The 22,830-nt window shown below is 42.2% G+C and overlaps 1 protein-coding gene across 3 annotated transcripts in view; it reads left to right on the plus strand.

Moving 5' to 3' along the window:
- The window catches only part of inpp5f (inositol polyphosphate-5-phosphatase F), a 189,579-nt gene that overhangs the window by 60,550 nt on the left and 106,199 nt on the right, over positions 1–22,830 (plus strand). For all 3 annotated transcript variants that reach the window (XM_048551468.2, XM_048551469.2, XM_048551471.2), the window contains one exon: positions 11,284–11,364. In XM_048551468.2, the coding sequence (XP_048407425.2) occupies positions 11,284–11,364 (81 nt within the window). Of the gene's footprint in view, positions 1–11,283; positions 11,365–22,830 lie in introns of those variants that run through there.

The raw sequence follows: 22,830 nt of genomic DNA on the forward strand, positions 1-22,830 counted from the left end.
CGTTACGACTGATTTCTCTCCACAGATGCTGCCAGGCCTGATGAGCTTTTCCAGCAATTTGTTTTTGTGTCTGTTTGTAGTGTTCACTTTTTTTTTCAAGCGCTCAAAACATAAGGAGGTCTTGCTAAAATGATTCAAGTCACTGGATCGCAGCTGGGATGCTGCAAACTGTTTGGCTCCCTTATCCAAGGAAAGATATACTGGCAGAGGCAGTCCAAAGGAGGTTGATCCCAGGGAATGAGGGATTTTCTGCAGACAGCTAAAGTGGGTTAGGCCTGTACTCCATTGGAATGGAGGAGACCTTATTGAAACACATTGGAGGGACTTGACAGAGGAGACGCTGAGAGTTTTCCCCTGTGGGAGAGTCTAGGCTTGGGGCCATAATATCACGATAAGGGTCGCCCACTTAAGATATTTGACTGTAGTGGATTGCGGAATTCTTTACTGCAGAGGGTTGTCAAAGCTGGTATTCAAGGCTGCCATAGACATATCTAACCATTATGACAATCGAAGGTGTGGAGTTAAGACAGGAGAATGGAGTTGATGGTTCTTAGATCAGCCAAGATCTCATTGAATGTTGGAGTGGTCTGAATGTGCCAAATGGCTTAATTCTGCTCCTGCATCTCGGGCTTACTAACTGCTCCATTTGTAATGGTTGTGTGCTTTCGGCAATCCAATGTTTTACACAGGGTTGATGTCCCTCTTAACTCAGCTGTTCAGGAACATGTCTCGTGTAAGTTTGCTTCCAGTAATGGAATATGTGGTTAGATTGCCTGGGAGATAACGATGGAAAAATGATCATCTATCAGTTGGGATTTTGAGTCTTGCTGACTTTCGTTCTGTTTTGAAGTGATCTTTAGTTTGGAACAGACTCAGTGCAGGGAATGTTTGGTTTGAGAAGAATTTGAAATCCTGAGTGAAGCTAACGGGGTTTCAAAAAACTTGTAAGACCGAGCCAACAGAGGTTTTCTTTTGACAAGACTCTAAGGAGCAGTCAAATTCGGAGATTTCTGATCCAGGGTTGATAATGTGAGCAACACCTGAAGGAGTGTGCTGGAGAAACTCTCAGCATATCTGGCAGCGTCTCTGGAGAGAAAAATGGTCGACGTTTGGAGTCTGGTAGGACTCTTCTGCAGAACTACAACACCTGTCTTACAACCGTGGGATTAAGTGGAAGACCCAAAATATTTCAACCCTCATAATTTGTCAAAGCGATATTTAGTTATAGTGCTTTAATTTGCCAATTTTTGAGAAGTATCTGACTGATCAACTGTTTTAAGAGAATCTGCTCACTAGTAGTGTTCATGTACCTTGATTTTGTTGCCATAAAATTCTTTTGTTTTAAACCGTGAAGCCAGTGGCTTCATTCTTTGAGTTGGGTTTTTGGATAGTTGAACAATTGAAATGTTCCTTGACTCCAGTGAAATCACAACCCCCTGCTTTAGTGGCGCACAGCCCCATTCCATTGTTAGTCACAAATTCTTGTCTCCCTCTCCACAACCATTCTACCCTCAATAACAGGTTGTGCTCAGTAAAACTCCTGTTCTTTCCCACAGTTTTTATAGGCTGCAGAGGAAACATTGAACTCGTGTGATATACAGATGTTTTCTACTAATTACTACTGTGTATAACTTTGCCTCACTGCAGTTTTGCAAATCAACCACGTTTCTTTTGTGTTAGGAACACAAATCGGAAGGGAGGACATAAACTTCTGAAAACCAATCCTATCGGCTCCCCTCATGGTAAAGCTGAGCTTTAAGGTGATTTGAAGCTAAAACAAAGATGCTGGAAAAGCTCAGCAGGTCTGGCAGTATCTGTGAAGAAAAAACAAGTTAACGTTTCGGGTCCGGTGACCCATCCTCAGAACTTCAAATTGATCTTGCTGATAATCTGCATCTGCTTGCCTGATTGCAGTCCTCAATTTTGGGACACATTTGCCGGTTTTTATCTGCTCCTGGAAATTTTAATAAATTTCATTGGATTATTATGTGGCAAATTACACTGCTGTTAATGACTTTGATTTAAATGGTTTGAATAAAAATCATTAACATATTGTTCATGGGGCTGTAAAATTGATCCTCATATTGTAAAATAATGTAGCTGCAACACGTAACTATATTTTTAATTTGAATTTGGCTGTGACTAGCAATAGATTGCACTGCACTGTTATGAATTTCTAACTTCTTATTCAGAAATGTTGCTCGTTAAAATTAAACATTACAGTTGATACTGCTATTCAACAGGAGACCTGCATGTAGATAATTTAACATTCGATCTTTTGGTTTAGTTGTGGCCTTGTAATCCTGCTGTTGAGGTCCTTTTTTTCCTCCTGCATACAATAATTGAATCAACCTCATTGTTACCTTTTCCATAAACAGACCTGTCGATGCATAAATTTGCCATGAATCTAGTAACTTAGAATTCAGAACCAGGTAGTTGTCTCATTTGGTGTAGTTTGTAGCTTTTTAAATTGTTCACTTTGTCAAATGTATGTCTTTGAGCTGAAAAATGTAGTATACATGGTTTTCCATGGATTAAACAACATGTTATCACCAATGTTTGGTAAATGCAGAGGGTTGGGGGGGAAAGATATACTAATCCTGAAATGGATTCACCTGAGTCGAACAGTTGCTCTCAGATTGACCAGTGGCATTGGAGCAAAGTGACTTGCATTGCAAAGAATTTTCTTTTAGTGTCTTCCATCTCCCAGGAGAGGGATCCATCTCATCTTGAGTATCATTTCTATGGTAAAATAATTGTTATTGACTCAGTGGCATGCAGAGCAAACTTTACTGATTTGATGTCACTTCGTACATAGGTGTAATCACCTACCACTCTCTTTAAAACAAAGTTTTCTAATCTTACCATCCTGTCCCCAGCCCTTTTACCTTCTTTCTCCAGGTATTTGGTTAGGATTGTGGGAAATCTGTTGGCTGTGTTTTTCCTCCTGGTCACCAATGTTGTCCTGAGGTGGTGTTGGCTACAAATTAGCCACATGGTTTTAATTTTGTCCCCCACAACTGAATTATTTTATTGAGTAGATGGTATGTTGGTTGAGCAGTCAAGTTCCTGACAGGTCATGTGGAGTTGTGGATCCTATGATGAAAATTACGGTTTAATGTTGAACGTGCTGTCGGCAGAACTTGTAAGGGAAGATCTCCTGGATGCTGACAATAACCTTATAGTATTGGATTTCTCTCAATTTTGGAAGAACGGTGTATGACAAAGGAAACTTTGAACTTTCAAAATCACCATTTTATGAAAATAATTCATAATACTTTAGCAGTTATGCAGTCATATTCCAAATAGTGTGTCCTCCCATGCTATATCTATATTCTACTATGTAGGTGATCTTATTTGGATCGGGAATGTGAGGTGCAATTTTATGCAGACTCCTAGTTAAATTGCTTGTCTGATGGTCACTTATTCTAAACATCTACAGGGCCCTTACATGTGCTGTTGTTGTTTAAATGGACTTGTTTTGATTCTGTGTGGAGAAATGTACTGAAAATTGCATGATGACCTGACAGTCATCTGACTACTAATGCTTCCAGCTTGAGGTGCCACTTGAAGTCTTCGCATGAAACCAGGTGTAGATGTGTGTCGCTGAAAGGGGGATTTCCAGAGCTGTGTACTAACCAGGTAACGTAAGCAACAATTGGAGCAGCAGACCACTACTTTGAGCAGTTGGTGAGTCACATGGTTGTGAATTGACTGTCTGGTCCCTCACGCTGCAGAAACGATAGAGACACCAAGTCACGCACTGGTACCAAAAGGTATTTGCCCAGATCCTGAAAAGGAGAAAGCAGGTGCAGCTCAGTAGTTAGCGCTGCTGCCTCAATGTCAGGGGCCAGAGTTCGATTCCACTCCTGGGTATCTGTCTGTCTGGGTGGAGGTTGCACATTGTACTCATCTGTATGGGTTTTCTCTGGGTGTTCCTGTTTCCTCCAGCAGTCCAGCGGTGTGCAGGTTAGGCAAATTCATCATTCTAAATTGCCAATGACACCACAGTATCCAGGGTGTACAGGCCAGGTGGATTAGCCACTGGGAATGTAGGGTTACAGGGGAGGGTGGGTCTGGATGGGGTATTCTTTTGAGGTTTGGTGTGGACTGTATGGACTGAAATGGTCTGGTTCTATGAAAAGGGCACATCCAGATCACTCTTCCCCAACCCCCCCACCCCACCCTGATAGGTACTGTTCACCCATTCTTGCCTTGAAAGAAGCCTAAACATTCCCAACAAATAAGAAAGGCAAGATCACTTTGAGATTGTACTAAATGCCCCCTGTAGTGAGAGTGAAATTGGGAAACACATATGTAGTGAGATGTATGTAAATGTAATGACTTTGGAGTAAGGGGGGGTATTTTAATTTTAGAAATATTGACTGGGACTACTGTAGTGTTAAATGTTATGGGGGATGAAGAATTTCAGTTTGAGAACTTTTGTTATCAATATGTGAATCTTGCTACTAGAAAAGGCACAAAACTAGACCACCTTTTGCCCAAAATGCTGGGCAGGTGACTGAAGTAAAGGTTGGGGAACACTTTTTTTGGGTCTCACGATCAGAATTTTTAGTTTTCAAAATGCTTATGAAAAAGGATAAGCCTTCCATAAAAGTTAAGTCCTTAATTGGAATAAGGCAAATTGTAATGGTATGAGACAACTTCCAAAAGTTGATTGGAGTAGACTGTGTTTGCAGGTAAAAGGATGTCAGACAAGTGGGAGGCTTTCAACAGTGTGATGACAAGAGTTCAGAGGCAGGGTAATGCTGGTAAGAAAGGACCAATGGATGAAGAAAGATAGAGGTTCTAGTCAAGCATAAAAGAATCTTCTTTTAGATGTAGACAACTTGGTTCAGTAGAAGACAATAAAATGTGAGGTTGGATGAACACAGCAGGCCCAGCAGCATCTCAGGAGCACAAAAGCTGACGTTTCAGGCCAAGACCCTTCTTCAGAGAGGGGGATGGGGAGAGGGAACTGGAATAAATAGGGAGAGAAGGAGAGGCGGACTGAAGATGGAGAGTAAAGAAGATAGGTGGGGAGGTTGGGAGGGGATAGGTCAGTCCAGGGAAGACTGACTGACAAGCCAAGGAGGTGGGATGAGGTTAGTAGGTAGGAGATGGAGGTGCGGCTTGGGGTGGGAGGAAGGGATGGGTGAGAGGAAGAACAGGTTAGGGAGGCAGAGACAGGTTGGACTGGTTTTAGGCTGCAGTGGGTGGAGTGGAAGAGCTGGGCTGGTTTTGGGATGCGGTGGGGGAAGGGGAGATTTTGAAGCTGGTGAAGTCCACATTGATACCATTGGGCTGCAGGGCTCCCAAGCGGAATATGAGTTGCTGTTCCTGCAACCTTTGGGTGGCATCATTGTGGCACTGCAGGAGGCCCATGATGGACATGTCGTCTGAGGAATGGGAGGGGGAGTTGAAATGGTTTGTGACTGGGAGGTGCAGTTGGTCCCATTTATCATTGGTTCAGTAGAATCTCTCTTGATCGAATGAAAGTGTAGAGGCAGAGAGGGGAAGTGAGATAGCATTGGCAGATAAGTTTAAGGATAATCCAAAGAGATTTTAAAAATATATTAAGAGCAGAGGGGGAAACTAGAGAGAGGGTTGGGCCTCCTAAAGATCAAGCAGGTTGTCCGTGTTGGATAGATAGACGGATAGGAAAGGTTTGGGGAGATTTGGACCTGGAGCAAGCAGGTGGGACTAGTTTGGTTTGGGATCATGTTTGGCATGAACTGGTTGAACCAAAGGATATGTTTCTGCACTGTATGACTCTGACTCTATCAGCAACAGAGCCGTATCAATACAGTACAAGCCTAAACACGCAGAGTGACTTGTGACAATGTCAATTAGCACCTTTTTGAAAGATAGCGTAAAGCAATACATTAGAACGGAAGATGTTTTCCAAGTCTGGTGTCATTGGATTTGAAAGCACTGGAAACCCTCCAACAGATTGAGTTGGTCTTGCACTGCCATCTCCTTGGTGATGATCTTGTAGTTTGATTTCAACAGATTTTAGTGGAGATGAGAGCAGACTTGGAGAACTTGAGTTCAGTGGGAAAAGGAAAAATGCAAACTAGCAGGCACTAATGTTGACAGTTGTGGTGCACACATCCACCAACTCCAGAAACTGGTGGGAGAACGTAAACTACTGTGAGCGCTAGTTGGGAAGTAACGGAACTCAGTCTGGGTGGGCAGCCTTGGCTTGTTTGTGCTTTTGTCCCTCTGGTTGAGAGAGAGGCTGGCAAGCGGATATGCTCCTTTAAAGCCCCATCTCTCTCCTTGGATGGGCTTCCTTTTGCACTGTTTCCTCCTCTAGTTTCAATCATTTATGCTAGGACATGTTTATGATTTTGCTGTCTGGATTTTAATACCTTTTATAACCTGCAACCCTTGATTTCCAAGCTTTGCTGACACGCATCCATACACATCTGTGATGTATCTCTTTGTGAATCCAAATTGGGCTGTTTCTTTCGTGCCTTGACTGTTTCATGTTGCTGTGTGTGGGACATGAACCTGTACACAAGTATGTTATTGGCTGAGATGTGCTGCTGGACAGCCAGCTAGTCAAAGACACGAGATCAATGTTGCCTTTTTCAAATCTATTTGCTTGTCTCCTCTCCTCTCCTCTCCGGTTCAAAGTTTTTACATGCTATAATATGGATTACAGCAGCAATTGTTGAAATGTGATCAAATACATACCAGTTTTAATGCAGCAGAAACTATTCACTTCACATGTTAATACAAGTTTCATTAGGTTGACAGATGGTATGATATCATTGGATGAAACAGCCAGTTATTCACTTGCCTCCATTTTACCTTCAAGGTTATGTTTTCCCCTTGAGCCACAATCACTTTGCAAGTGTTTCTTCCTGCAACCAGTAAGATGGACATCTAATTTCACAGTAAAATTCATTTTTCAAATGCTCTTAAAATTCTTGGAGATGAAAAACAAAGGAATTCAGCACCTCGATTACATCAAACTACAGTTATTGAGCAATGGACTATTGAGTTTCACGCTTGTGTGAGCAAAGAGTTGCTTTCATTCTTAGTTTCCAGGAATTCGACCTCAATAGAATGTAGCAACTTAAACCTACGGGCAATGACTTTCTCAGAAAAACTGTGAACTTGAAATATGTTGGGTCACTTCTGCCCTCAGCTGCAGCTTCAATGACCATCCCTCCCTCACAAGATTGAGGGTGAGGATGTTTGCTGATAATTGCATTGAGTTCAGCACCGTTTTTGATATGTCCGATACTGAGCAGTCTGAATCTGTATGCCTGAAGACGCTGAACAGTGGCAAGTGTGATTTTTGTGATGTGCAGGTTTCAATAAGCAGCCATGTACTAAAGGAGAGAATCTAGCCATTGCCCCTTGCCATTCAATAGCATTACTATTAGTAAATCCAACGGTAGTAGATTCGCCAACTTTAGGTACGTTTAAGTCATCATTGGATAAGCATATGGACGTACATGCAATAGTGTAGGTTAGATGGGCTTGAGTTCGGTATGACAGGTCGGCACAACATCGAGGGCCGAAGGGCCTGTACTGTGCTGTAATGTTCTATGTAAATCCCCTATTACAAACATCCTGGAGATTAAGGTTGAGCGAAGACTAATGTGCAATTGCCATATGAAGACTGAGGCTATAAAAGCAGCTCGGTTGGGTATTTTGCAGTGGCTGACTTGCCTCCTGACTCCCTCGAGCCTACCCAACTGCATGAGACACACCTCAGTAATGTAAGGGGATACTGTCCACTTGCCTAGGTGTGTGCAACTCCCCCCAATATCAAGATGATCATCATGTAGGATGAAGCAGTCTGCTTGATTGACACCTCACTAACTTCACCATTCCACCACTTCACAGCAACAGCATTGTGCACCATCTACATGGCACATTAGTCACCAAATTTTCCATGACAGCGCCTTTCCAAACCCACGTCCATTACCATCTGGATGGATAAGGGCAGCAGAAGATATTTGGGAACACAACCATTTGCAAGCTCTGTCACCCAAGCTGTCACAGTTTGAACCAAATTATTGATCTATTGCTGCACTATTCAATCCTCATGAATTCCTCTCTGTATTCTCTTCATTAGAGATGTACTGTCTACTACTATTGGAGTAAAATGGCTTATTCTCGTCTAACCTTTACCCATCTATTATTGAAATTGGCTGATATCCTTTTTTCACATATCACTGACGATTCCTGTGCTCCCATCCCATCTCCCTGACACACACTGCAGTTTTTCTCAGGTCATACCTACTACCAGTGTCTGTTGATCACCACCATTCTGCTCCCTGCTGCCCTCACATCCAGTCCTGAGGAAAGGGTAATACCCAGAACGTTGACTGCACCTTTCCTCCAGATGCTGCCTGGCCTGCTGTGTTCTTCCAGCCTCCTGTTTGCCTAATGCTGTTTGTCCAAATTGTACTACACATGCAATGTCCCGCGCTCTCTTTCAGCTCATTGTTAAGCTGCATGGTCTTTGTTCCTCTGTCCTATGATTAAAGCCATTTAAGGACTTGGCCTCTTTTTTTAAAAAATCTTTGTGGGAATGCAGCATTTTGTTGCCCTCCCAAATTTTCCTCGAATGGAACCCTCGTTAGGCCATTGCAGGGGGCAGCTGAAAGTTTCTCTCATTGTGGGTGTGGAGTCTCTTTGTAGCTTTAGAGGTGAGTTTACGTTATGTGGGGGTGACAGTGTTGGACTGGGTTAGACAAGGTCAGAAATCAGATGACACCAAGTTATTAGTCCAAAAGGATTATATGAAAACACAAACTTTTGGACCGTTGCTCTTTGAGGTGTTGGTGTACATTGCAAGGTCTTGCCAGTTGAATTTAGATTTCACCAGCTGCTGTGGTGGGATATGAAACCACGTCCTTAGAACATTAGAGATAGTAGGAACTGCAGGTGCTGGAGAATCTGAGATAACAAGGTGCAGAGCTGGATGAACACAGCAGGCCAGGCAGCATCAGAGGAGCAGGAAAGCTGACCTTTTGGGCTTCGACTTTTCATTTCTGATGAAGGGTCTAGGCACGAAACATTCAGTTTTCCTGCTTGGCCACTTGTTTCGTGCCTAGACCCTTCATCAGAAATGAAAAGTCGAAGCCCAAAAGGTCAGCTTTCCTGCTCTGATGCTGCCTGGCCTGCTGTGTTCATCCAGCTCTACACCTTGTCATTTCCATAGAACATTAGCCTGGTTCTTTGGATTTCCAATGCAGTGGTGTCATTGGTAAGTCCATCTCCTCCTGTTCCAATGTGTGTTTTTACAATTGATTAAATACTATCCCATTACACCTCTTCCTGATTATCCACTCATTTTCCCCAGTGTACACTTGCGAGGTCAGCCAGCAAATCCATCTTTATTCTCATTGGCTCATCTGTTTTGATCATGCAACTTTTAGTGTATTGAGTTACATGGGGACAATATTCATGTGCAATATTCAACTCCCCCCACAGGGAGCGCATGCCCCATACCCTGTGGAGAACAAAAGTGTGTATTATCGTTATGCAAGCCTGGATGAATACAGCAGGCCAAGCAGCATCAGAGGAGTATGAAGGCTGATGTTGCGGGCCTAGATCCTCCTCCAGAAATGGGGGAGGGAAGGGGGTTCTGAAATAAATAGGGAGAGGGGAAGGTGGATAGAAGCTGGATGAAGGAGAAGATAGGTGGAAAAGAGGCAGGGATGGAGCCAGTAAAGGTGAGTGTAGGTGGGGAGGGGATAGGTCAATTCAGGGAGGATGAACAGGTCAAGTGGGTGGGATGAGGCTAGTAGGTAGGAGATGAGGGTGGCGCTTGAGGTGGGAGGAGGAGATGGGTGGGAGGAAGGACAGGTTTGGGAGGTAACGATGAGCTGGGCTGGTTTTGGGATGCGATGGCGGGAGGGGAGATTTTGAAGTTTGTGAAGCCCACATGGGCACCCCCATGGTATCAAAGTGGAATGAGTTGCTGTTCCTGTTCATGTTAAGTTTTTGGAAATGTTGCTGACTGCTTGAAATTAGTTAAGGATGACCATCTCTCTTTTCCCAGTGGGGTTGTGAACAATGGTACTGGTGAATGTCACCACAGCATTTGGGGTTAAATACTGCATCCATTCTGTTGCCTGTCACTGATTAGTGTTTGAGGAAATGTGTTTTGTGTTGTCTGCTTCATAATTTCTTGCTTGAAAAATCCGACAGCAATCATGTCACTTCCTGATGGATTGCAGAAATGAATACTGCTGGCTACTATAATAGCCTGTAAATTGGAAACGTCCTTGGAGCTTCTGGAAAGATCGCTTAATTCGTTTGCTGTCAGCTTGCTCGCCTCAACGGGTTAATTTACACAAGGGATTTTCTCCAATCCTGAAGCAATATTAACTGAGAGTACTTTTCAGTGAAAAACAATCTGGGCCAACCAATTCAATTTTCCTTCTTCTGACCTCCGTTCTCGTATGCTTACAAATATTAGAATATATATAAAAATGTCGTAAATTGGGCTTTGTGATGTTTGTTCGTTCATTCCTCCACTAGTACGTGACTAACTCATTGGAAATGAGAATATAAGTGATACGGGTTTCCACTGGTGTAGGGTAAATGGTGCCCAGTCTTTTTGTTCCCCTCAATTGGCCACACATACATCACGTGCAGTGTGTGAGAATCTCTCTTGATTCACCAAATTGCAAGACAAGCCTAATGTAAAAGGCAAATCTCGTTTTGTGTTCTCCTTTTTTATTATAGGACCATAAGACGTAGGAGTGGAAGTAAGGCCATTCGGCCTATCAAGTCCACTCCGCCATTTAAATTATGTTTACTGAAAATTTAAATGCATAGTTAAACCGAAACAACTACATGTAAAATATTTCTCCCTCTCCTCCCCACCCCCCACCCCCACCACCTCTCTTAAATATCGGTGTGAAGGATTGTAAGTTCTCAACGTTGCTAGTGCAATTCCTCAACCTTATTACTGTGCTGACTTTGATTTATCCTCTGAAGTAGGAGAAATGCTTTTTATGATTGATTAGTTGTGTAATGATTGCCTGCAGGGCTTATTGACAAATGACTGCTCTTGCCTTTCAGAAACAAAAATCCTTATTGTATGATAATGTATCACCTGCCAATTACATTGGCTATGGCCTCTCTGACAATGTAATTTATAGCTTGTTTCTTTCACTCCTGTGGCATTTGACATGATCGAGTTTGTATTTGTTCATTTGGATCAATGTGTATATTTTGTTGCAGTGTGGTTTTATTGTCAAGCGCATCCGGGTGAAAGTAATGACTTCTGTTATTTTTCAACAGCTACTGATTTGCTTTTGGCTTGGAATCCTATTTGCCTTGGTCTGGTAGAGGGAGTCATTGGGAAGATTCAGCTTCATACCGGTAAGGATTTAGTCACTGAAGCTGTGCTTTGTGATTAAACACTTGTAACAGAATCCTCTGTTGTAATGCAGTGAAACTTTGTGAGACAGCAATGTTGCTCAAGCTATTCATCTTTCACTTGGCAAATGAAGAAAGTGAAATTTCGTCTAAATTCGACTATTTCCACTGCAGACTGGTTCGCAAGTCAACTCTAACCACCCTTTTTCTCCTCTAGTATTAATTGTGATGTTTTGAAATTTGTCATTTTTGAATTTTGTTACTCTGGGTACAAACAAAAAACTTGAGTGTTTTTCTTGTGGAAGCAATATTTAAACTCTATCTGGTCAATAAGGGCCTGATGCATGATTTTTCAGGATCTCCATAATGCAGAAACCTTACACAGATCGTGTAGCAATTGGAATGACTGGATAGATCAATTAGGATTTTGATAATGAAGTCCTATTTATTTCAGGTGAGCAGTTTTTCTCACTGCACACGAGGGGAAAAAGTTGGCATTCATGAGAATGTCGCATTCTCCTCCAGTGATTAGTCCACTGTCTTTTAGCACACTTCAATTGATTTATAATTCATAAATATTCCTTCAGGACACAGACTTAACTACGAAGTGTTCTGCCCAGGGTTAAGTTGACCCTGGAATATTGTGGATCGGCTATTGATTGGGGAGGGTGTTACAACTTCCCTGAATTTTCCTGGCCTACAGAGTGGGAAAACGAGGTACCTTTCCTGTTGCTGATCAAGGTCTACAGGACTTTGCTACAGTCAATTAGAAAGGCAATCAGTAGGTTAGTCTTCGTTGCAAGAGGATTTGAGGATGGGCCTAAAATGTGCTTTACAACTCAAGCAAGACATCTGGAGTATTGTGTGTGGTTCTGGTCTCCTTGCCACACAGCTGCCATAGTGTAGCTGGTATTCTACTTTTTCTATGGTGATCATAAGTGTAGGAGTAGGCCATTTGGCACTTTGAGCAGAGCCATTTGTTACGATCTCAGCTGATCATCCAGAGCAAAAGCCTGTTCCCACTTCCTCTGTGTCCTTGGATCCCTTTAAACTGAAATGCTAAATTCAACTCCTTGATTTTGATGTTGGACCCCAACCTGAAATGTCGACTTTCCTGCTTTTCCGATATTGCTTGACCTGCTGAGTTCCTCCAGCTCCACACTGTCGAGTCCTTGAAATCAGTGTTTTGGTTATAACTGCATCAACCAGAAATTTGATTCTTGACGTTGTTTGAGGCCTGGAACTGCGTTCTGAGTGGTAACACCTTGGAAACATGCAGTTTTTCAAGGGATAGGCAGGCTGGATGCTGGAAGAATATTCCTCCTGTCTGGGGTCTAGAATCAAGACAAAGAGACAGCCTAAAATAAAAAGGAAGCCATTTAGGACTAAAGAGGAAGAAGAATTTTTTCACTCGGGATAGCAAACCTTTCAGAATTCTCTTCCCCCTCCCCTGCCCCAGAGGGCTGTTGAACTTCATTCTTCAAGTTCAAGGCAGTGAATCAGATTGCTGATTACTGACAACATTTAAAGAGTATGGGGTTAATGTGGGAATATGGTATTGAGGTTAATCAGCGCTGATCTTGAATACTGGAGCATGCTTGAGAGGCTGAAAATGTCTCGCTACAGTAACATGGGGTTTTAATGAGACTCAGACTAGATTATTACTTGTAATTTTGTCTCCTTTTCAGAGCAATAAGAAGCAATTCAGAAGGTTGAATAGGCTGATGAAGGGGTTGGCTTCTGTGAAAAGGTTAAGCAGTTTGAACTTATACTTATCAGGATTTAAATTGCAAGGTTGACCTTTTAGTAATGTAACCACATTCTGGTGACAGTTAAGACTAAGGCATGTTACTGCTCGTAGAGGAATGTAGAAGTGGGGAAAATACTTCCTGAATAAGAGTGCAGGACTGGGCATGCATGGAGAGGAATTTAAGTGTTGTAGATTTTTGCATGTCTCTACCTTGGAACAATTTGAAGGTGGTCATTTTCTGTCTCAGCACTTCTGTACGTTCCTTTTTTTTGCATTTATTGCCTGGCTAAAGGGTTTGGGGAATGGGGGAAAAGGGGATGTGAGGCCAAGATAAAAATGAGTTGTGATCATATTGAATATTGAGCAGGCTTGATGTTTTTGTGTTCTGCTGATCTACATTGTGGTGGTTTGCTCATTGTCAGTTTTAGCTGAAGACGTCCCCTTTAGCTCACTGTTGTTAGGCCCCATTTACAAGAATGTTGCTTCTTTTGGTTCCTTCTAAATCCGGTGGAATGTTGAAATAATTATTTCAAGTCTCTTCTCCCCCTATCATTGTTTGGTTGTGGATAATTTCTGCTTTGCATCAAATCTGAAGTTGCTTGGTAATGATCTTATCTCCTTCAGAAGGTTAAAGATGGTGATGTTCAGTGGTTGTTCATTGTTCAGTGATTGTCCAATGTTGACTAGTCACAGCATCCTGGATATTGAAGCAGTCCGTTTCCAGATGCAGCAAAAATAGACAACATCCAGGTCTGGGCACAAGTGGCAAGTAACATGCACCACACAAGTGCAGAGCAATGGCCATCTGCAATAAGAGAATCTTAATATCACCCCCAACGTTGGATAGCTTGACCATCACCAAATCCTCCAGCATTAATAAACTGGGTGGCTCCTATTTGAGCAGAAACTGACCTGGACCATGCATACAAATAATGCAAGAGGAAGGTCAGAGGTGAGAGATTTTACAGCAGGAAGCCCCTCCCCTTCTGTCTCCTCAGTGCCTTTTCATATCTGTAACCTTTCTTCCTAACCCCAACCAGGCCACCAAGCAATTTTAACTCCTTCCTGGAAAGTACAATGTGACAGTTTCCATAATAGTTGGAGCCACTGAAGAAACTTAGATCTTTATTTGTTGCCACCTTGCTTTCAGGAAAGCTAGAATAGCTTGCTGGGCTATCAAATTAGCAGAAGAGTTTGGAGGGAAAAAAAATGCCTAACAGCTTTGTTTACTCACTTGGTGACAGTTTCCACTGGCTAGGATCAGTTCCACCAACAAACTACATTTGCTTGGTCAGAATAATTAACTCGGGCGGTGATTTAGGGATTCACTGCTTTGGGTAATTGCTGTGTTGTCCAAGCATGGAGAGAATTGATGACTGAAAAGTGAAGTAACCTGGGCTCGGATTGTATTTGAAATGAAGTTTCCTATAAAGCTGAAGCTGGAGGAGTTTGAAAGACAGTTGAGAGGATAATGTTTTATTTCTGTAAACTACTTTAGTTGGCAAATCATTCAACTGATGAAAGGAAACTGACAGACCAATCAGTAACGTATCTCCTTGCAGTCATTTCAGACGTTTTTTCCAACTTGTTTAAGCTTAATTATGAAGAACTCCAGACTGCGAGAAAACATGCTTGCATCAGAGCTTTGATTATTGTAGGATTGCTGCACTGTTTGGGTATATGCCTTTGCAAAATGAGATAATATTGGATTAAATGTTTCGTCAGCACAGCATTAATCTTGTAAAACCGTCTACATTTTTTAAATGCCTGGGATTCATTGCATTGCCAGTGAATAATGTGGGCATGCAGTCAGTTGCATCCATGTTTCCTCCTCGTAGCAGGATAACTGTTCAATTTTGTTGTATTCAGAAGCATCAGTATTAGGCATTCATCAAGAAACCAAATTTTTCCAGCCTCTTGAGGTTGCCAACCTTACTGACTATATTTTGGCAACATGGTGAGATATCTGCTAAACAGAAGTGAGATCGCTCCATGTCCATTCCACGTATAATCTTGATAGGAATTTCAAGTTTCAAGTTGTTCCACATCTTAAAACTCCCATCTAATCATTAAATATTGGAGGGCAGCTTGGTGGCTCACTCGTTAGCGCTGCTGCCTCAGTGTCAGGGACCAGGTTCGATTCTAACCTTGGGAGGCTTGTGTGGAGTTTGCACGTTATCCTCCTGTCTGTGTGGGTTTTGTTTGGGTGCCCTGGTTTCCTCCTACAGCCCAAAGATGGGCAGGCTAAGTGGCTTAGTCATGCTAAATTGCCCATTGTATCCAGTGAAACTCAGGTGGGTTAGCTATGGGAAATGCAGGGTTATGGAAATAATAAGTCTGGGTGGGATGTTCTTTGGAGGGTTGGTGTGGACTTGATGGACCGAATGGCGTATCATACACTATCGGGATCCTATGATACTTAAATTTTTCAGTTCCAAAGGAACCAGAGGGTAGTTTATCCTTTTTGCTCAAAATGCACCTGATGTATTCCTTCTTCACCTGTGTCCCATACAAAGGGAATCGTTCCAGTTGATATTTTATGTATCGTGTTTGATGTAGTGCCGCAATATAAGTAAGCCAGCTCTGACGATTAGTGCTGCTACTGATGTTTTGTTACTCAGCAACTTTAAACATTTTTTTTGTTTTTCCAGATGCAAGTCATGTTCACCAATGTCTTGACTCAGATCATTTCAAGGTCTGGTTGTATTGATGCTTAGTACCAATGAGCAGATAATGGGTTTCCCTGGGGCCTGGATAATTTTGCTTCTGAGGTTTGGATGGACTGGTGTTGGTTCCTTTAAAACCGACGCTTTTGGCAAGTTCAACAGTTGTAAAAAAGGATCCAGGTAGAGCAGCAGGAATGTCTTTTGCCTGTCGGTTGAGGGCTCTGTTACCAAGGGTCATATCTTTGGGATAAGAGGAAGGACATTGGAGGGGACTTCAAGGAGTGTGTGTGTGTGTGTGTGTGTGTGTTCACCTGGAGGGTGGCAAGCAGAAATGCTGAAATGTAACATGTTTGGAAGCTTACACAGAGTTGGTAAGAGCAGGCTTGAAGGCTTAATGGCCAAAGTCAGCAAGGATATGATCAGCCAAATGGCACCTTCTCCTCCTGTAAAGTCTGCTAAATTGTGCTTTAGGTGGTGCCCAACTTGAGACATTCTGAACAGCAAGGGCGATTGTGGCATCTGAGGCATGAAACGGAGGAGGCAGTGAATTGTGTCACTGCATCTGTGTGTCCCTGTAATTAGCAATTCTTATCACTTGGTCTTTAAACTTTTATCAGAGTACAAGTTTAAAATTAAACTGGTATTGGAAGTGTCTGTCTATGGGGAGTTGTTCTTGAGATTAAAGTTGCAGTGGGAATTTTGGATGGGTGTGATCTGAATAATGTTTATGGGTGAATGGTGGAGGATGTTACACCTTTGCTCTGAAACCTCCTGTTTGCCGTGTTGCTGATAACATTGGGATATAGATGAGGTGCAGACTCAATTTGACGGCCTTGAGATAGGTTGTTAAAATGGTTGTTGTCATTCCTTGCACTTAGCTTGGCTGGCCTTTTTTGTGATCGGGGCTTCAGTTGAAAGCAATTTTTGGACTTGAATAACATGCTGTTTAAACTACTTAGTGAAGTCTCAACACTTGGGGGCTAACAATCAGGTCTGAGATGTTTACGGTAGTGAATCTTTGGAATTCTGCAGCACAGAGGTCTCTGGATGTTCTGCCTTGCTGTATGTTAAAGACATCGATTTCTCCAAATTAAAGATATCCAAACGAAAGGACACAGGGTGGACACGGGGTAAATGGTCTTGATAGAAGATCAGCTGCATTCTGTTTAAATGGCAGAGCAGACTCGAGGGCCGGTTCTGCTCCTGTTTCTTGCATATCCGTGTATGGAATACAATGGAAGCAAAATAATTGAACGTTTGCAGAGCACTGATTATCTTGAGTGGAGCATAGAAAATAAGTTGTGCTTTTAGGAGGAAAATTTAGGTTGAATAGGTCCTGTATCATTGTTAAACTCCAGTCGAAACTTCCTCAGGTGTGGTTTAATGGAATTTTAACATAGCTGCTGATTCCATTGGAACTCCTTCCCTCATTTTCATTTGAAAGGAGATCTGAAATGTTGGCTGAGACATCAGTAATTGAGTCTTTTGGGTTCTATTTGCTATGTTTGAGTGCTCAAGTTTAATTGTAGCTGTCTGCTCATCTAACCTTCCCTGGGGTTTTGCTCTTGCATGCACTTTTTAAGTGAGAAAAGGTTAACCGTGGTGACTGTCTCTCTTCTTAAGCTACAGCTAATCAAATGATTTAAGAACACATGATAGGTAAATATAAGTATTTTCTCTGTTTAATTGGAGTGAGATGTCTGGTGAAATGGAAAAGAATTTTTGCCCAGAGATGAGGTTGTCTGGGTAGATGCCAGGTTGCAGCTCCTTCAGTAATACGCCTTGACCTGCAACTCCCAAATACTACTTAATGCATGGGTCATTTTGAGTTTCACTTCCCAGCTATTTGAATAGAATTTTTTTGGGTGGTTTCCCAATTCATGTGCACTTCATTTTTCAGTTAACACTTTACATCTCTACTATTTAGCTGCCAAATGGGTTGGATTTGGGTGTAGGCGAGTGCTTTTGGGTGTTGAAGTATCGTCAATTCTGAATGCTTAACACTGAATTGAAATAACTGTAATTTCCATCTCATTTCCACCCATGAGTATTATCAGAAGTAGGGACCTGAAATCTAGCTAAAGAATTTAACTGTGTTTGTGGTAATGTGGTAATTTTCTAATTTGTATGTCTTGTATCCTCTGTGGAACATTCTGCAGATTTTGAACCTAAGTTTACATTGATTTGACACACTGTAATTATGCTGCGATTGCATATGTCTTTTAAATAGTTGACTTTAGAGCAGTCACTGCCCCATGTTTGTTTTCTCTTTTTGGAGTGTTGATTTGTCTTTACTTGTGTATCGAGGATCATAAATGTTACTAATTTTTTTTTGCCCATGGCTGATTCATTGGAGCGTTAAATAATAAATGCCCCCCCCCCCCACCAAACTATGCAGCAACATTCACTATCATCCATTTCATTGACTTCCATTCCCACAGCGGTGGGAAAGAAGTGAAAAATCCATAAAATCACCTGCTAACCGCAAAACCTTGCATATGTTGTATTAAGCTGGAAGCAGTATGAGATCATTCTGAATGTCAACTGATTATTCATTTCGAAGCCATTTGATTTTTAATAAATGTTAGCATGTGATGGCGGTCAATCCCTCATGCTTTTGGTGTAGATTGTGTTTGATTTATGTGGTCAATGAAATCTGAATTGTGACCCCTGACCCCCTCTCTCTTTTTTTTCCCTTTTTTAAAAAAGAAACCCTCCTTCGATGAAGAGGAAGTCTGAGCTTGGGTTTGGACTAGAAGTGCACAGAATTGTCAGATGGCATGGAGCGGTTTTTAATAGAGTTGCAAGTTTCTAACTTCAGTCACTGTCAACATTTCTGAAATCTGTTTACATTGATGGAATATACCTCTTCAGTTCATCTAAGTGTTCCAAATGACACAGCTGCACACCCCCCCCCCCTCCCCCCCAAAAAAAAGTGGTATGATATTGAGTGGAGAGACATTAGAACAGTGCTTGTGAGCTGGTGTCCCATTGTGGTCCCAGCTCAGTAGGGTGTTTTAATTCTGTCTTGGAGTTTTGGAGGGTGAATATAGCTTTGTGCGAAGAATAAGATTCCAACTGTTTCCTCAGTCTTTTTGGGCCTTTTTACTTTTTGAGTTCATCCCCCACTTTTCAAGATATAAAGACTGCCAATACTGAGAACTTGTTGCATAAGTTTAGAATATGCAGATCTGGTGGCATCTGAAAATAGAAGTTATAATATTTTGGATGGGGTTTTTTGACAGTGGGCCTTTGCCTGAAATACTTAGCTCTCACTTGGCTTACCTAATGCAAGTGCAGTGCATAGGTAATGTTTTCTGCTTTTACCTTTTTCCTTTTTGTCTGGATAGTGCCATGGAGAAAGCCACTCGATTTAAACACGGTTGTCTGTTTAAATATGTCAAATCTGTTTGGAATGCCTGACAACTAGCCAGTGTTCCACGGAAGATGCACCCTCTCCTGGGTCTGACCCAGTTGCATTTGTATGTCACTCTGCCTGGGATCAGCAACATCAACAGCACTGGCCTGCTCAGTGTGCCTCAACACGTGGTGTTTTAATGGTGCAACTCACATGGGGAATATTTAGCCCAACTGACATTGCAAACTCTATAACGAGCACTCAATTCCCTCTGTCCCTGTGAATCTTTGTCCTTGCAGTGTTTATCTGATTTTATTTGAACAAGTCTCTGAATCTGCGTTCACCACCATTGAATTCCTGATAGCAATGATGTGCTGTTTTTTTATTGAAATGTCTCCTGCCAGTTCCCTAAAAGCTGTGTGCTCTGGTTCCTGACCCTCCAGCTCTTGGAAACTTTCTCTCATTTAGCCTATCCAAAGGCCCCCTTGACTTTTGTGTTCTTTTATTCGAGCACCACCTAAACTTCAGTTCTTGAGACTAGGAACCATTTCCAGTGTAAATAAAAGCAAAATATTGAGAGTGGAAACCTGCTTTAAAAAAAATACTGGAAATCTCAGTAGGCTGAGGCAGCATCTGTGGAGAGAGAGAAATGGAGTTGGTGTTTGATAGCGAGCTGCTGCCTTGAACTGTGGCCATCCATGTGCTGTAGGTGGGCCAGGACGCACGCGCATGAACGCTAATACTATTTCTGTCCGAGTTCCCGGCCCTACTGAGTTTCTGCAATATTACTACTACTCATCACTATTTCATATATTCTTGCAGTCCCTTTAGAGTTATACAGTCTCTGTTTTCTGACCAAAATGCACCACTTTAAATCTTTTGAGTTGTCACACAGATAAATGCGCTGAATGGTTGCGAATACCATGTTTTCTTGCATTTTGACTTTGTTATCAAAATGCGGTCAATATCGTCGGGATTATTTAACACAGTAGCAGGTTGTATAATCCCCTGTCTCTTCTGGTTTTCAGATTCTGATGCTGGAAAGGCTGTTTGGGTTCATTGTTCTATGTCTGAACTCAGACCAAGTGTTATTGTTTTGCCTGAACATCTGAATGAATGCACCGGGCTCTGCCTGTGCCCTGGCTTTCCATTTCTAAGACTGATCTGGGAATCCTGGCGTATTGGGGAGTTTCATGTTCAACCATCCCTGGAGGGGTGCTCCTGGAGACTGCAAACTGAAACAAGTGCATTTTGATTTGAAATGGATTAACGGGCAGTACTTTTCACAATCCATCTCTTTTAATGCCAAATACTGACGCTTCTGCTGCATTATCTCTTGCTTTAGGAACATGTTTTGACACACCGGCAGAGACGCTGGGCTTCACTGGTCTGATGCTGAATGTGATGGCTTTATTGAATATTTTTGGAGATGTATTTGAACATTGAACAATTTTGTCTCAATTGCATTCAGTTAAAAACCATTGACAAACCGTACTTGCTGGTATGTGGAAAATTTAAGCTGTTAGATTGGCCCTTCCTTTCAATCCCAGTACGTGATCAAAATGTCAAGCCGACCCACTTGAATGGAATGATACTTTTGATTTAAATCAATGCTTTGTGATCATTACACCTGGACGGGAACCAAGGAAACAGTGCTAAGTTGCATGCAATGCTACTACTTTGTCCTGTGGTATGAAGATTAGACAGACTGTAATGGATGTGTGAACCCTTTTCCAGAAGCAACAGGAAAGCAAACTTTAATCCTGTTTGCGATCAAACTGATAGGCAAGGATCTGATAAATGGTGGAACAAAGCCTGTTTTCGTGTTATCATGCCGTCTACTGTGTAAATCCTTTCAAATGTGGATACGTTGGTGGTAGTCAGGAGTCAGACCCTTAAATTATTCACTTTTTAAAGAGAGTTTGTGGGATGCCTTTGACAAAGTAACCAGAGCCTTCAACCTGTACTGCAGGGGCACCTTCACTGCTGTTGGGAGTTCTGGGAATTCCACCCAGCCAAGTGAAAGTGCAGCGATATAATTCAAAGGAAGGATAGTGAAGAGATTTGAAGGGAAACTCGCAGGCGGTAGAATTCCGCTTCTTCTGCCCTTGTCCTTGTCGATGGTAGAGGTTGCAAGCCTGGAGAAAGTGCAGTTGGAGCAGCCTTGGTTTGTGACTGTGGTACATGTTGTAGGTCGTGCACGCTGCTTCTACTGACGGAAGTGCTGTGAAGCCATTGAAGTAGCGCTATGTCAATGCAAGTGTTTCTTTTAACCACAAAAATGTTTAAAAATTGGTTAAGATGGAATGTTTAATGTATTTCAATAACAGAAAAGGGACACCAGTTTTTGAAAACTGAAGTGTTTCTTCCTCCAGATAATATTGCAGACAAAGCAAGAGTGTATTTGAAACCAAACCCTCACTTGTGCTTAATGATACTTCCTTTGATGACAAACTTTTTTCACTATTTGTTTGCTTTGGCAGAAGGTTTGGCATTGCTGAATATTTCTTCACAAGATTGAATGTTTAAATGCACTTGTTGAGCTAAATTTCCTGATGGGGAGATACACCGTCTGTGCCAACAACAAGCCACTGAGAGGTAGTTGCCCTTGTGCAATAAGTGTTGGATTCTGGCAGGCTCCAATTTAGCCCTCCCGTGATAATTTGAGTTAACAAAATAGCTTTACCGTAACACAGCAGCATCCCAGGGTACTTTACAAAAGTGTTATCTTCAATTCCTCACCACTTGAACTCTTCAAGTTTATTCCTAAACAGTTGAATGGTTCAAAGTTATAATGTTTATCAAGGACAGGGATAAGTGCTTGGGTCTGTAACCTGTTTAATGTCACTGGGGATTGAGTGTATCTACATGGAGTTTAGAAATTGCGTTGGTTGTGATTTAACCGACCATGCATTTGTCTGCTTTCATTCTCTCTCCCGGTCCACACGCTGGTATGTTATTGAGGTCTTGGATATTCTTGTCTGTACAGCCGTACAAAAGTGTATGGGAAGAGAAGTCAGCAAAAGCACTCCAATTTCCTTCTGTAGTCAAAATCCTTTGGGTAGGCTTAGCTGTAAGGTGTGGCCTACACATGGAATGTCCCCACATACAGGATTGATCTGATCTTGACAAGATCACAAATTATGTCCCACGTGATTGTGATAAAGGCAAACTATTCCTTCTCCAGTTGGATACTTCAGAGACACCAATCTTGTACAATGCCTCTCCACTGCAGTCTGACTGTGTTTAACAGTTGACTGGCTCCAAACATATCGACCCGGTTCCACCAGAAACTGGTGGCATCTCTTTTGGCTCCTGCGCAATTTCCTGTTGTGTTTCCTCACCCTGTTGCAATCAGCAACATCATTCCAAGAGTGTTGGTTTCCCCATCCACACCAACAGCACCTATCCCTATCTCAACACAGCCTTTCAAAATCTCTCCGCAATCTCGAACCCTTTAGACTGCTTCCCTACCAAGCACTGCTGGATGAGTAGACCTTTTGACACCTAAAGATTACAAAGATCCCAAGTCTTTCCCTTCAGTTCTGGATGGGGTCTTTTGATTCACAGCCACTGATTCTGTTTCTCTCCTGGACTGTTGTCTCTGTTTGAACCAGTCTGTTCTTAGCTTGGCTGTCAAATTTGTCTTCTAACTGACTCTCCTGCTTTTGGGCCTGGCCAGTCCACCCCATATT

The sequence above is a fragment of the Stegostoma tigrinum genome, chromosome 20 (genome assembly GCF_030684315.1).
Source record: "Stegostoma tigrinum isolate sSteTig4 chromosome 20, sSteTig4.hap1, whole genome shotgun sequence".
Lineage (NCBI taxonomy): Eukaryota > Metazoa > Chordata > Chondrichthyes > Orectolobiformes > Stegostomatidae > Stegostoma > Stegostoma tigrinum.